The 15,818-nt window shown below is 40.7% G+C and overlaps 1 protein-coding gene and 1 pseudogene across 1 annotated transcript; both read left to right on the forward strand.

Annotated features, from left to right (window-relative positions):
- Positions 1–828: 828 nt before the first annotated feature.
- On the forward strand, positions 829–1,710 carry Tpd52l3 (TPD52 like 3). Its single transcript, XM_090329098.1, has one exon. It carries the CDS (start codon positions 902–904, stop codon positions 1,571–1,573), a length of 672 nt encoding a protein of 223 aa, XP_090185224.1. The 5' UTR covers positions 829–901; the 3' UTR covers positions 1,574–1,710.
- Positions 1,711–10,732: 9,022 nt separating this feature from the next.
- LOC150065384 (solute carrier family 35 member E3 pseudogene) lies at positions 10,733–11,673 on the forward strand (annotated as a pseudogene).
- Positions 11,674–15,818: the final 4,145 nt, after the last annotated feature.

Genomic DNA, 15,818 nt, shown 5'->3' on the forward strand with positions numbered 1-15,818 from the left:
AAGGCAATGTCATCCTGATTAACCAGTGAAATATGAAGATTGATAACAATAATCCTTGTAGTTACAAACTGGTATGTTCCTGTTGGTGCTGTACAATAATATCTATCTTTGTACAATATAAGAAAAAGGACTACCAATATTTTTGATAGTAATTTTTTTCTTGTATTCTCAGTTAAATGTAGTGCATTTATGATCATAGAAATAAACTTTTACATGAGCCACATATCCTGTTTAGAGACAATCTGAATCAACAACATAGATTATTTTACAAGTCAACCTAATCAGAATGTTTCCTATTGATCATTTATCAGATGGTTCAACCTACTGGCTCTGGCATAAATCCCTAATTATTTTCAGGCTTGTGTAATCGATCACTATAATCTTATTCTCCCATTTCCAAACTACTGAGAGCTGGCTGAGCGGTCATAGCTTTGATCTTATATTCCAGTTTTCAAGAATGTATTTATAAAGCATCATATATACAGGCTTCTAGACATCAAGTGGGAAATAAAAGAAACCCCATCTACTTTAATACAATCTTTTTTTTTTTTTAACCTGATGAAGGACTGGGTTAAAGCCATCACCCTTACTTGAGCAATGATTCAGAGTTCATTCTTGACTAAAGGAACAATGACATCTTCTGTGGGATCAAAAGATAGCCCTACCTACCTCACCATGGTGGTCCTGGTCTAACTTGAACACCACAACTCCAGAGAGAAGGCCACCACCTGCCCTGGGAACAGTAGGTCCCTCCCCCTAGGCCTCAATCTAGAGGACTTCCTGCTGCGCCACCCGGAAGTGAACCTTGACTGCGGAAGTGAACCCTGACTGCGGTAGCGACTCCACAGGCCAAGGTCATCGACCTACCAGCCCCGCCGCCACTTCTTCTGTGGGCGGGGAGATGGACCCACCGGGCCTGGCGTCTCTTCCCACGGGCCAGGAGTCTGATCCCACGGGCCTGGATTTCGAGTCTGCTCGCCACGAAATGGATTCTCTCTACCAAGAACTGGACCTTGATTCTCTCCACGAAGATCTCTCTCTATCCGTGCCAGCAGATCCCTGTGCGGGTCCCTCGCGGTCCCACCCCGTCTATCAACCAGAGACTCTATCCGAGGCTGAGCAGATAGAGCTCAAATCCGAGCTTGCCAAGCTGGAAGCCGAAATCTTAACCCTCCGCGATGTGTTGGCCGCCAAAGAGAGACGCTGTGGGGAGCTCAAGAAGAAGCTGGGCCTCACGGCCTTGGTGGGGCTGAGGCAGAATCTCTCCAAGAGCTGGCATGAGGTTCAGGTCTCCAATACCTACATGAAACAGAAGACTTCAACTGCTCTGTCCAGCGTGGGCTCGGCCATCTGTAGGAAGCTCGAAGATATGAAAAAGTCGGCCACTTTCAGATCTTTTGAGGGGCTGATGGGGACGATTAAGTCAAGAGTTGTAGGTGGCAGGGAACTGGACGGTGACTGCCTTCCTTCATCTGTGGGGAATGTCGATGATCCCCTCGCCATTCCAGGCAGTGGAGATGATGCGGTTCCAGTGCCTGAACAGCACTTGCTCCCTCCCCACAAACCAGAATGAGCAATTTGTTGACCTCGTTGTGGCCACCAACCCAGTGAAAGAGCTCAGCCAACAAAAACAAGCACTAAGCCACGATGGTAAAGTTAATTCATGAAATGGACAAAACTCCAGTTTGGGAGGAAAAAAAAAAAGGTGGTGGGGGGGCGAGGGGAGGGAATGCCATTTGCACGTAGATATTTGCTGCTCTTCAATGAGATAGAGAACTTACAAGTTTTGTACCCATTTATTTTACACTAAAGCATGTAAGTTAAATGTGTATCTGTGTACTAGCATTTCTAGGGTTGCATTTAAGGGACGGGAAGGGTTGGCCAGAGCCCAGACAGTGTATTAGGCCAAAGTAGATTTCTATTTAGGACTGAGCACAGGTAAAAGGATGATGCAGTGTTACTCTCTCTACATTTTCTTTCCTCCCTAAGTCTCAAAAGAAACCTTGTCACCTTGAAAAGGCTTTCTGGGGCCCAAGCCCAGGACTTTATACATGCTGTTGAAAGACTGTACTACTGAGCTAACTATTGCCTCAGCCCTACAGCTTTTATTTTATTAATGATGGTCAAGAAAACTTTCATTTTTATCTGAGACCCCAGGGAAGATGTGACTTATCATCACAGTAATACTACATTTATAAAATCTACCCCCTCCCCCCAAAAAAGCTCCCAATTTAACAAAGAAACTTACTCTCAGTTTAGGTGATTGTAATTATTCTGGATTCAAGCTGACACTGCAACTTTTAATTTGCCTTGTAGTTTTAAGACTCTTTACATATTAAAATGAATTTAAAATTTAATGCTTGTGCAGTGTGTCTCTGCATGCTACCTAATATGGAAGAAAACAGCCTTTGTTCTGCATCCATTGCCTATTACTAACCACCTTCCATTGAGGAAGTAGGAATAAGGGGACACTATGTAAATTTTAGAAAGATAAATTCCTGTTTTTAAACATTTAAAAAAGAATAGCAGTCCCTTCTAAATCTGGCTGATAGTCCTTTGAATGGACCTAATTACCTGATTATTCATATTCCCATTCTACTTCTCACATTCCCATTCCCATTCTCTAAGTTCTGTCCTTGTTTGTAGTTAACCCAAAACCTCGGGAGGTATCAGGTCAGTAAAACCTACAGGAACTTGCTTTAGATTTGTTCAAATTTTGTGATATCTGCTTTTTGTAGGCTTTCATAATGCTGTTATTGTTTTGGTTGGGGGATTGGTTTGTTAGTTTCCTTTCCCATTTTCAAATGTCTTTACCTGACAGCTTCATTCTTCCAATCACAATATCTGAGGCAAAAGTGTGTGTATTGTTGGCTCTCAATATACCTTTCTGTGCTTGGTACATTGCATACTCTTTCACTGCTTCAGGAAGGCCCTCAGCTGATTCCTGAATACTTCCCCTATAATCTTCTGGGTTTTCTACAGGTAAAACTAAATATTGCTATAAATACAAAAGCACTTGGTCAACTGTAAAGTCACTGGTGGATCCCAACCTTCCACAGATTCTTGAAGACAAAGTTTTGCTTGAATTAAAACAAGATGTTCACTGTTTTTTCATTTGTGTCTTATTTTATCAACTGAAATAATTTTTTATTAGAGAAAAAGAGGCAAACCCACTTCAAGTAAAAAGAGAAATCATTCCAGTAAGGCAAAAACTTTAACCTAATATTTCAGAAAGTCCTATATTGTGGACAATCTCAAACTGACATTGTAAATCAAATCTCAAATATACTCTATGGGAATGCTATAGCATAAAAATACTATAACAGGTCCCTCAGTATTATTTTGTGAGCTGAGATCTTGCTGATATAGCCCATACTGTTCTCAAATTCAGGATCCTCCTTCCTCAACCTTCTATGTAGATGAAATAAAAGACAACCTCAAATTCTTAACTCCACAACATTAGTAAAATATATCTCTGTTTTGTTAAGGCCATTATATTACCATGCTAGCATAGAATTGACATTCAGTATTTTTGTTAGATCAGTGAATCAATACTACATCCTTTAGATCCCAAGTCTTGGACCCAAGAGATTCAACATGAACTGATTGACAGATTCCTTCTATTAAACAGAAGTTTTCAAAGAATTTTGTATATTCAAAGACAATTGATACTTCGTCACGTGTCAAGAACTCTACCAGACCGTAGAAGCACAGAAGTTATGTAGTCATGGCTCATACCCTCTAGAAACTCAGATTTTCCAATTGCTGCAATTCACTGCAGTGGATACTAGAGACAATGGAAGTTCTAAGGAACATGTTTTAATTTTGTTGTGAAAAGTCAATAAATACTTCACCGAGGTGCCAGCTATGGTGATACATGCTTGTAATCCCAGCATTTAGGAAACTGAAACAGGAAGAACAATAGTTCAAATTAAGCCTGGGTTACATAGTGAGACCTGTCTAATTAATTAATGAACTAATAGCAGAACCAGAAAGTCTTAAAGGCCTAGAGGAAGCATGTCAGACAGACAAGAGTGGAAACATTCAAGACTATCCAGAGGAAATGAGTCATGAAGAAATGTACAAAAATGGCACATTCCAGGAAATACCAGTAAGTCATTGAGGCTGGGAAAGGAAGGGAAGTGGTGAGATAGAAGTTTGGAAAAATAAGCAGGGGCAAGATCACAAGATCATAAATAGATGTGCTTATATGCTGCCTCAGACATTACTACTTAATCACATAGAAGTAGGGAGAGTGTGAAGTGCTTCTATACACATGTATTTGTTATATTTGTGTTTTAGTTACGTTACTCTGGTCACCAGAGAAATAGATTAAAAAGTCATTAAGAGGCAGAATCTCTCAGTGTTAAGAACAACCTACCTTGGACAGATGGATATATTTGAACACTAATAAGAATGTATAAAAAACAAAGCAGCGGACCTGTAAGTTTGGTCTAGTGTTAAAATGCTTGTCTAGCATGCATGACCACCCAGGTTCTATTTCTCGGTACCATATACATAGAAAAAGGCTGGAGTGGTGCTATGGCTCAAGTGGTAGAGCTCTAGACTTGAGAAAGCTCAAGGACAGTGCTCAGGCCTTGAGTTCAAACCCCAGGACTGGCAAAAAAAAAAAAAAAGAAAGAAAGAAAGAAGAAGAAGCAGAAAGTGCACATTCATTTTTTTCCCCACACCTTGTTTTTATTAGATTTTAGCCTACCTGTATCAGTGGCCAGGGGCACAAACATGAGTTTGATTCATAGGTTTTCTCTAGATCTTTCTTCTCTGTTTCTACTTTCTCTTTACATTAGTTCTCAATTGTCTAGCCTTTCTACTTTCCTAATTTGATCACCCCTAGTCATCTGGGCCTATTTAGATTTGATAGCCCATTTAACCTCTAAGTACATGATAAAATTTCCCATAGTTTCTGGAATATGTGAATAACTAAAATTGCCCATTACTAAGTTAACCTGAGAAACACTGATTGAATACAATCACCTCAGTTTCTTTGAACTTCCATTACTCATGTGAATGAAGAAATCAGAATAGAAGGTAGAGGCAATGTTCCATGGCCTACATATTTATGCCCTTCTCCCAATATCATATACTGAAATCCTGTCTAGCAGGGTTGATTACTAGGAGATAGGGACCCTTGGGAAAATGACCAACTCTCATTAATGAGATTAGTTTAGTACCTTTATAAGAAGACCCAATGGAGCTTGTTTGCCTTTTCTACTATGGAAAAATCACAGAAAGAAGGACACCATATGTGAACCAGAAAACCTTTGCCAAACAGTAAATCTTCATGCACTTTGATCTTGGACTTCTTAGCCTTGAAAACAATAGTATTTTACTATGACAGCTGGAATGGACTAAGACACAGGGTTGAAAGTTATGTTTAGTGCTCTGTAAGAAATAGTCAAGGTGAGGGCCGGGAGTTTGGCCTAGTGGTTAAAGTGTTTGCCTAGCATGCATGAAGACCCGGGTTTGATTCCTCGGTACCACATACATAGAAAAAAAAGCCGGAAGTGGTACTGAGGCTCAAATGGTAGAGCTCTAGCCTTGAGAAAGTCCAAGGACAGTGCTCAGGCCCTGAGCTTAAGCCCAGGACTGGCAAAAAAAAAATAAAATAAAATAAAATAAATAGTCAAGGTGGAATAGGAGTTTGGCCTAGTGGTATAGTGATTGTCTAGCATGCACGAAGACCGGGATTCAATTCCTCAGTATCACATACATAGGAAAAGCTGGAAGTGGTGCTTTGGCTCAAGTGGCAGAGCTCTAGCCTTGAGAAAGTCCAAGCCCTTGAGTTCAATCCCTATGACTGGCCAAAAATAAAAACTAAAAAAAATTAACGCAAAGCCATGTGAAGAACTAAATACCTAAACAAAGATAAATACATCAGAAAAAGAAAAAACTAGTATTATTATAGCAACAGCTTCTACAATATTTATACAAAACTTATAAATGAGTTTTTCTTTCTTTTTTTTGGTCGGTCATGGGGCTTATGCACACTGTTCCTGAGCACTTCAGCTCAAGGCTACTACCACCCTACCCCTGAAGCCATAGCACCACTTCCGGTTTTCCAGTGGTTAATTGGAGATAAGAGTCTCATAAACATTAGTGCCAGGGCTGGCTTTGAACCATGATCCTGAGATCTCCTGACTAGCTAGGATTACAGGCGTAAGCCACAGTGCTGGCTTATAAGTGAATTTTAAAAAGAGATTGGGTCCGGGAGTTTGGCCTAGTGGTAGAGTGCTTGCCTAGCATGCACGAAGACCCGGGTTCAATTCCTCGGTACCACATACACAGAAAAAAGCCAGAAGTGGTGCTGAGGCTCAAGTGGTAGAGCTCTAGCCTTGAGAAAGTCCAAGGACAGTGCTCAGGCCCTGAGCTCAAGCCCAGGACTGGCAAAAAAAGAATTAAAAATAAATAAATAAATAAAAATAAAAAGAGATTGGGTCCCACTGGTTTGCCCACGCTGACCCCAAGCACATGGGATCAAGTAATCCTTCATTACCTGGGACCAGAGGTATGCACTAGTATATTGACTTTGGTTTCTACATGATTTAAGAGATAAAAACTATTTGAAAAATTATTAATCTAAAAACTAGTATTATCTTAATTTTGGTTTGGAACTCTACTCTTTATTTATTTATTATGTTTTTATTTTTTGCCAGTCATGGGGCTGGAACTCAGGGCCTGAGCACTGTCCTTGGGCTTTCTCAAGGCTAGTGCTCTACCACTTGAGTCACAGCACCACTTCCAGCTTTTTTTATGTATGTGGTACCGAGGAATCAAACCGGGGTCTTCGTGGATGATAGGCAAGTACCCTACCATTAGGCCAAACTCCTGGCTCCTATGTTTTATTTTCTACATAGTTTAAGAGGCCAATGCATTTAGATGAATTATTAACATTTAATGACACACATATATAAAACAAAATTTTATGACACTCAAGACTGAAAGAGGTAGGGAAAGAGGTATCAAGGAATAGAGTTTCTGTATGCTGAAGTTAAATTGGTTTAAATCCAGATTACAGTGTTATAACTTTAGGATAGTACATGTGATTCCCATGAGCTGGGCACTAGTGGCTCATGCTTGTAATATTAGCTACTCAGGAGGCTGAGATCTAAGGATCATGGTTTGAAGCCAGCCTGGCTAAGAAAGATGGTAAAACTTTTATCTCCAGTTAACCCCCAGTTTTCTAACTGGAAATGGTTAGAAAATGTGGTGACTCAAAGTGATAGAGAATACTAGCCTTGAGCAAAAAATGCTCAGGAAATGATCAGGAGTTTGGCCTAGAGTACTTTCCTAGCATGCACGAAGACCCGGGTCCCATTCCTCGGGACCACAAATATAGAAAAAGCCAGAAGTGGTGCTGTGGCTCAAGTGGTAGAGCTCTAACCTTGAGAAAGTTCAAAGACAATGCTCAGGTCCTGAGTTTCAGCCCTGGAACCAACCAAAAATAATAATAATAAATAAAAGAGTTAAACATAAGCAGAAATTATGTGTGAGAAATTAGACGTAGCCACGAGCTGGTGGTGCATGCCCATAATTCTAGCTTAGAAGGCTGCCAGCCCTGTCAGGAAAGTTCATAAGACTCTCTCCAGTTGACTAACAGAAAACTGAAAGTGGCACTGTGATTCAAAATGGTAGAGCACTAGCCTTGAGTAAAAAAGCTAAGGGACCACACACAAACTCTCTTGAGTTCAAGCCTTTGATCAACAGAAAAAAAAAAGAAGAAAGAAATGAAAGGTATACATGTATACAGAGGTATGTAGGTATACAGAAAACAAATGCCAAAATTTAACTGGAAAAATTATCCTTCTCAGTAATTATTTCAAATGTAAATAGATTAAAATTTCTGATGTCTGTGTTGTGGCACAGAGGTTGGCGTAATGAGTAAAGATCTATCTAAGTATACTGCCTACAGGAGACTCACTTTAGCTCCGATCTAATCATATGGTAGATCCTGTCAGTGTGGCCAACATCCATCCTAGAATTGGGAGCAAATTCTAAAGGAATCTTATTAGCATAAATCTAAAGAGCTCATCATGAATAGCAAAGACACCTCTATCCATCAGGAACTACCAAACATTTAGAGGTGTGAGGGAAATAAACCAACCAAATTACTATATGGCATCGATTAGGGAATCAATTGAGGGCATATCAAAATTTACATGTTGAATCTCTAATTTCCTACAGTATCTAATATATTGTAAGTGACGAATAAATAAATGACAAAAGAAAGAAAAATCAGTGATGGACTAGACCTAGAAAGTAGGAATGAAGGCATAAAATCAAGTCATGGTTTGTGCTTAGAATGAGGCAGCACAATGACAAATATCATTTAAGCAACAGACTAGCCAGCTACAAAAACAAACTGAACTAGACACTATGTTGAAAATGAGCTATACAACTTGTCGGTGGGAATAGGAGGGGAAAACTAGGAGAGAATGAGGGGAGGGATGACATTGTCCAAAAAGAAATTGTGTGTGTGTGTGTGTGTGTGTGTGTGTAACATATACATTAATGTATGATAACAATAAAGTTTATCTTTTGTCGGTTATAGGACTTGAATTCTGGGCTTAGGTGCTGTCCCTGAGCTCTTCAGTTCAAGGCTGCCACCCTACCCCTTGAGCCACAGCACCAGTTCCGGTTTTCTGGTGGTTAATTGGAGATAAGAGTCTCACGGACTTTAGTGCCCAGGTTGACTCTGAACCATGATCCTCAGATCTCAGCCTCCTGGGTAGCAAGGATTACAGGTGTGAGCCACTGCACCTGGCTTTACTGGTTATTTTTGAAGCAGAATCATTTCCAGTCCTGGTTGATGCCTGGGAACAACCCACCCAGGTTAAGATTCTTGTCTAGCTACAATAAGAGGCAGCTGCTATCATATCCAGTTTTCTATTGAGAATGGGTCTTATTAACTTTTCTACCTAGGCTGACCTTATATTTGAAGCCTCCAAATTTTAGCCTCAAAGAGCTAGGATTATAGGCACGAACCACTGGCACCCAGCTAAAGGTACACTTCTTTAGTGATATTCAAGTTAGTTTTATGGATTCAGATTCTTAAATTAAATTTTAGCAGATTTGGCATAATTGTATGTGCACATAAGAGAGAAAGAAAATGACTTATGCATGTTTTTTTCTCAGTGAAGCTGAAAGTCCAGTTAGTCTTGAAAAAGTTGCTGTTGTGAGCTCTGGCTCACTATTTGTATGTAAGCTACCTATGGGGACATATTTTTTGAGGTGGGGAATGTCTCTTAGTGAATCCAACGATCTCATGGAGACTTTTCTACCTGGCAGGCTTTTGTTTTGTTTTTGTAGAGTTGGAGATGGAAACCAAGACCATGGGTATACTAGCCAAGTGTTTGAACCATATCCCCATCCCTGAAAGGTTTTCTAGAGTAATAACAATCTTAATAATCATACAATCTAAAACCAACAAGAAATGACATGGACATTCACATGCCTCTTCTGTAATAAACTTTTTTTTTTTTGTCAGTCCTGGGCTTGAGCTCAGGGCCTGAGCACTGTCCTTGAACTTTTCTCAAGGCTACAGCTCTACCACTTGAGCCTCAGCACCACTTCCAGCTTTTTTCTATGTATGTGGTTACCGAGGAATTGAACCTGGGTCTTCATGCATGCTAGGCAACCACTCTACCACTAGGCCAAAATCCCAGCCCTAAAATTTATACTTTTTGTGCATTAGCTCTGTGTGTGTGTGTGTGTGTGTGTGTGTGTGTGTGTGTGTGTGTGTGTGTGTGTGTGTGTGTTGGTATTGGGGTTTGAACACTGGATCTCGGTATCTTTTTCGTTCAAGGCTTGAGCCACAACTCTAATTTTGGTCAGTTGTGGGGCTGGAACTCAGGGCCTGAACCCTATCCCCAAGTTTTTATGCTCAAGTCACTCTATATTACTTGACTCACAGCTCCACTTCTAGTTTTGGAGTGGCTAATTGGTGATATGAGTCTCATGTGCATTGCTGACTGGGCTAGCTTCAAACTACAATCCTGAGATCTCGGCCTCCTGAGAATCCAGGGTTACAGGAGTGAGCCACAGACACTCTGATCTTGTCTTCAGGATTCTGGATTTACTGAAACCATAGCCTTGTTATTAGTTAACAAAGGTGGCTTTGAATTCAGTGGCTCATTACTTTTTTTCTTCTTGATGAGCGTAAGCAGTTTTGCTGGCCTAGGGTGAAAGATCCCAAACACATAGAACTGCAACAGTTTTGCCATGTGGTATCAGGAGGTAAGATGAGACAAGCTTTGAAAACTTGCAAGACAAAGAGAGAGGGCCAGAAGTGTGGCCTAGTGACAGAGTGCTTGCCTAGCATACACAAAGCCTGTCTGATTCCTCACTACCACATACACAGAAGAAGAAAAAATCTAACAGATAACCAGAAGCCAGAGGTTTGCATTGCAGAACAAAGAGTTGAGAATAAGAAAAACTGGAATTTAGTATACAAGAAGTTAGGAAGAAAATGAAACTGTCCAAGGATAGTGCTACAAAGAATCTCAGGGCAGAAAGAAACGACTCTGTGCGTGCGCTGGAGCATGTGTGTCCCCCCACCCCACCTCACGCCTTCACCTCGACTGGTGCGTGCCTCTCCCTGGTGGGACCATGAGACCCGTCGCAGCCGCAGATTGGCTGGACCCCTCTCTTGGAGGCTGGACGGCCCCGGCCTGACGGCCTCATGGAGGATGCTGCTCAGCCAGCGGCAGGCTTCATGGCATCCTTGGTGGACCGAGTGTGGCGCAATGAGCGAACCGCCGCCAGGCTCCTGTTTAACCTGCTGGTGTCCATCTGCATCGTGTCCCTCAACAAATGGATCTACGTTCACTACGCGTTCCCCAACATGAGCCTGACCCTGGTGCACTTCGTCGTTACCTGGCTGGGCTTGTCCATCTGCCAGAAGCTGGACGTCTTCGCCCCAAGAGCCTGTCGCCCTCCAAGCTCCTCCTCCTGGCCCTCAGCTTCTGTGGGTTTGTGGTCTTCACCAGCCTTTCTCTGCAGAACAACACCATAGCTATCTATTAACTGGCCTAGGCCATGACCACGCCGGTGACCATAGCCATCCAGACCTTCTGCTACCAGAAGAGCTTCTCCACCACAAGACAGCTCACACTGATTCCTATAACTTTAGGTGTAATCCTAAATTCTTATTACGATGTGAAGTTTAATTTCCTTGGAATGGTGTTTGCTGCTCTTGGTGTTTTAGTGACATCTCTTTATCAACTGTGGGTAGGCGCCGAACAGCATGAATTGCAAGTCAACTCCATGCAGCTGCTGCATTATCAGGCCCCAATGTCATCTGCCATGTTGCTCGTTGCTGTGCCCTTCTTTGAGCCAGTGTTTGGAGAGGGAGGAATTTGGGGCCCGTGGTCAGTTCCTGCTTTGCTTATGGAGCTGCTATCTGGAGTCATAGCTTTCATGGTAAACTTGTCAATTTATTGGATGATTGGGAACACATCTCCAGTCACCTCTAACATGTTTGGACACTTCAAGTTTTGCATCACTTTATGTGGAGGATACATTTTATTTAAGGATCCTCTGTCGATTAGCCAAGGTCTTGGCATTTTATGTACACTCTTTGACATTCTGGCCTACACCCACTTTAAACTCAGTGAAAAAGAGGGAAGTAAGAGTAAGTTGGCACAATGTCCCTGAGTTTCTCTGGAGAAAACAAAAGTTGCTGTGAGAACATAAGAAATGTTAAGTGTGTAAGCTAGCTCTCAAAAAGAAAAGAAAAATGTAGTATAAAATTCAACAAATGAGAAAAATAATCAAATGATCTGCAAATGCAAATGTTATTTACAAATATGACTTAGTATCTTTTTAAAAACTTAGTTCTCTAAAATATTTCAAGCTTCTTTTCAAAGATGGTTATGAAGTGGGGATGTGGCTCAGTAGAAGAGTGCCTGCCTAGCATACATAAAGCCCTGAGGGAAAGGGATGCTACATGATCTGTTATTATATGTATACGTGTATATGTATGTGTGTATAGACATACACTTACATATAATAATTTGGTTATATCATGTAAAATACACAAAAAATGATCAAAGATCTGTTTTCCAGGTCTACAGGTATGTTTTGGCTTTTCAGTGCTCAGACCTCTCCACGGAAGGACACACAGGACTCTCCCACTTCCTAATCAATGATTTTCCCACCACTGACTGCATTTATTATCATTTTAGTCAAAGTATTGAAACAATGTTGGGAATCAAACCCAGGGCTTCACACTAGCTAGGCAAGTACTCTACCTTTAAGCTACACTCCAAGCCCTGAAGTCAGAATTTAACTCTAACATTTCTCTTTTAATTGGTTTCATTTAGCTTCTTCATTTTGCTTACAGAAATGAAAGAATATTTATGAAAGGAAAATGAACTAGAGATGATCATGAAACAGTCCATTTCTAAAATTGTTGCTTTTCTAATAGAAAACTTATATAAATGTATAAATTATGAGGCCAAGCATTATGTTGACCATCTATACTCCTTGCTCCTCAGGAGGCTAAGGCAGGACCACTGTTTGAACCTAGGAGTTTGAGGCCACCCTGGGTGATATAGCGAGCCCCTGTTTCAAAAGAAGTCGCTAGTTATCTGAAATACCTTACAGTTTTAGAGCTCTTTTCTTGGCTTTGAGTTTTCAGTGAACACTAGAAACTAGAGAGTTATATGACAAAATACCACCAACAAAATAAAGACTTCAAGCCCAGTGCTCCTCTACTTGGGAGGCTGAGATCTGGAGGATCATGGTTCATAGCCAGCCTGGGCAGAATAGTCGACAAGACTCCCATTTCCAATTAACTAGCAAAATTCTGGACTGGAGGCATGGTTCAAATGGTAGAGTGCTAGCCCTGAGCAAGAGAGCCAAAAGAGAGCTCAAGGTCCTGAGTTCAAGCACTAGTACCATGACAAAAAAGAAAAGCACACACATATACACCTTTTAGTATGTAGGAGTTTTCCTACATATCTATATGGAAAAGTCCTGTCCCATTTGAAATAAAAAGCCTCGCAGAAAATAAGTTTTGAAGAAGTTCAGTCTGTCAAACTGTTATATAATTAATATATGGGACTTCTCTGGTTTTTTTGAGTTTACAGATATTTTATTTGTGCTAAGAAATACAGAACTCCTTGTCTTGATTACATGAACCTGATGTATTATTTGTCTTAAAACATACTTTGTGTACTTTTAAATTAGCATAATTATTTCCCCAAAGCTGGAGAAAAATATTTTAACATAGTGATTGATTTCTGTATACCAGGAGCAGTTGATTTGTGCCCTGTACAAATTCTTAACTGTAAATAAAATTTGGAAACACACAGTGGTTAGAAAAAGTGTGTGAGGTTAGACAATAAATGACTGTTGAGATAGAAATAGAGTAACAAAGTTGGGGCAAGAGAGATGAGGATGCATTTATATAAATGAATAAACTATGTACTGTCAGTATTTTTGCCTTGAAGACAATCATCAAATTGAGAAGGAAGTTTCTGGGGAAAAAACACCTGACAATGTGACCAACCAGAGGTAAACCCGAGTGCTTTGGTAATAAACATGTTTTCCTTTTGTTGCCAATGTAAAAAAAAAAATACCAACAAAAAAACCCCACAAAAAAAACAAAAAAAGAATCTCAGGGCATTTGTGAGTTGGTGAAGAAATCAGGAAACAGAAGGATACAGGGACAGATTAGTGTGCAGCTTTTTACCTCTTCTCTCCCAGGTAAGTTGGAACTGGTCCTGTTGCTAGTTTCAGGACTAGTAATGTTCACGAGTGAACCACAGTATGGAAAGGCTCTTTCCTGAGGGTTGTAATGAAAGTCATGTTGGCTGAACCTTATACTTTGCCCTACTGTAATCTTTGCTTGATGACAGACTAGCTGAAATCTCAGGTTTCTTGCAAAGGGTTTTTGTTTTTTGTTTTTCCACCAGTCCTTGAGCTTTCTTGAGGCTAGTACCATAACACCACTTCCAGCTTTTTCTGTGTATGTGGTATGGAGGAATCAAACCCAGGGCTTCATGCATGCTAGGCAAGCACTCTACTACTAGGCTGTCTTCCTAGCCCCACAAAAGGTCTTCTTGTCCCAAAGCTTTGGAGATGTAATTCATACAAAGTTCCGTATTAGTTCCCATTTAAGTGGACCTAAAAGTACATTCTATCTGGCCAACAACTCTACTAATAAAACTAAAAATCCAACTACCTTGTTAGGCACTTCATGATTTGGTTCAATAAGACTTGCCCTCTGTCACAGAACATTAAATCCTGAGTGATTGGGAGACGACCCTATTCCAGTGAATTCTGCCTTTCCAGCTTGATATTTTCCTGCTCTGATATCCTCAAAATCCACTCCAACATAGGTTCCTATTTTCTGCTGGTATATAATTGCCATATTCTCTCTCTCTCTCTCTCTCTCTCTCTCTCTCTCTCTCTCTCTCTCTCTCTCTCTCTCTCTCTCTCATATATATATATATATATATATATATATATATATATATATATATATATGCTATTTATTTCCTAAGCAAGAAGTGTTCTTACCCTTTCCAGCTGTGCTAAATTATGATTCTGGCTACTGACCTGGAAATAATCAGACATGGTGGAGGCAGCTTTGGAGGAGCCCAGTTATCTTCCTGCCAGATACCTGCTTCAGGTGAAGTTATTGTACAGTTTCTTATCTCAAAAACAACTGGTGCAGAAAAGGGCTGGAGGTATGGCTCAAGGGCAAACATGAACTCTTGATTGCTAACCTCACTAGCACAAAAGAAAAAAAGAAAAAGTTTCATCCTCCACAAACTGAATGTCATACATGAGCAGGAAAGAAAACAGGTCTGTATACCTCACCTTCACAACTAAAACATTCCAAATGTAACTAGTTTGTAGTCTATATTTTTCTTTTTTTCTTAATCTTTTGTCCTTTATTATGCTATAAATTTGCTCTCTACGAATTATTGGAATCACAACAATAAACATGAAAATAAAGAATTGTTTCAGCCAGGCAGTTCAAAGCCAGCCCAGGCAGGCAAGCACTGAACAACATTCAAGTTACAGCTCCATTTCTGGTTTTCTGGTGGCTAATTGGAGATGAGTCTGGTGCGTTTGTCTGTCTGGGTTGGCTCTGACACATGATCTTCCTATCTCAGCCTCCTGAGTAGGATTATAGGTGTGAGTCACCAGCATCAGGCCTTAAAAGTTTTAAGAAACATGGGGCCGGGAATTTGGCCTAGTGGTATGCCTAGCATGCATGAAGACCCGGGTTGTGGTAGAATTCTAGCCTTGTGAAAGCCCAAAGACAGTGTTCAGGCCCTGGGATCAGTCCCCACCACTGGCAAAAAAGAAAAAAAAAAGTTTTAAGCAACAGCACAAAGACCTAAGTTTGATTCCTCGGTACCACATACATAGAAAAAGCCAGAGGTGGCGTTGTGGCTCAAATGGAAGAGCTCTAGCCTTGAGAAAATCCAAGAACCTTGTTCAGGCCCTGAGCTCAAGCCTGGGACTGGCACAAAAAAAAAAAAAAAAAAAAAAAAAAGTTTTAAACAACAGATTTCCCCTCCCTGATTATCCAACAAAAAATGCAAAAGATGCAGTGTTATCTTGGGACAACTGGATTGCCTTAGAATGGCCTCTTTCAATGGGGCTAGGAATGTGGCTTAGTGATAGAGTGCTTGCTTTACGTGTATGAAGCCCTGGGTTTCAATTCCTCAGTATCACATAAAAAACAGGAAGTGGTGCTGTGGCTCATGTGGTAGAGTGCAAGCCTTGAGTACAGAGAGGCTCAGGGACAGTGCTCAGGTCCTGAGTTCAGGATTGGGGCC

Source organism: Megascapheus bottae, chromosome 3, assembly GCF_031878675.1.
Source record: "Megascapheus bottae isolate mThoBot1 chromosome 3, mThoBot2.hap1, whole genome shotgun sequence".
NCBI lineage: Eukaryota > Metazoa > Chordata > Mammalia > Rodentia > Geomyidae > Megascapheus > Megascapheus bottae.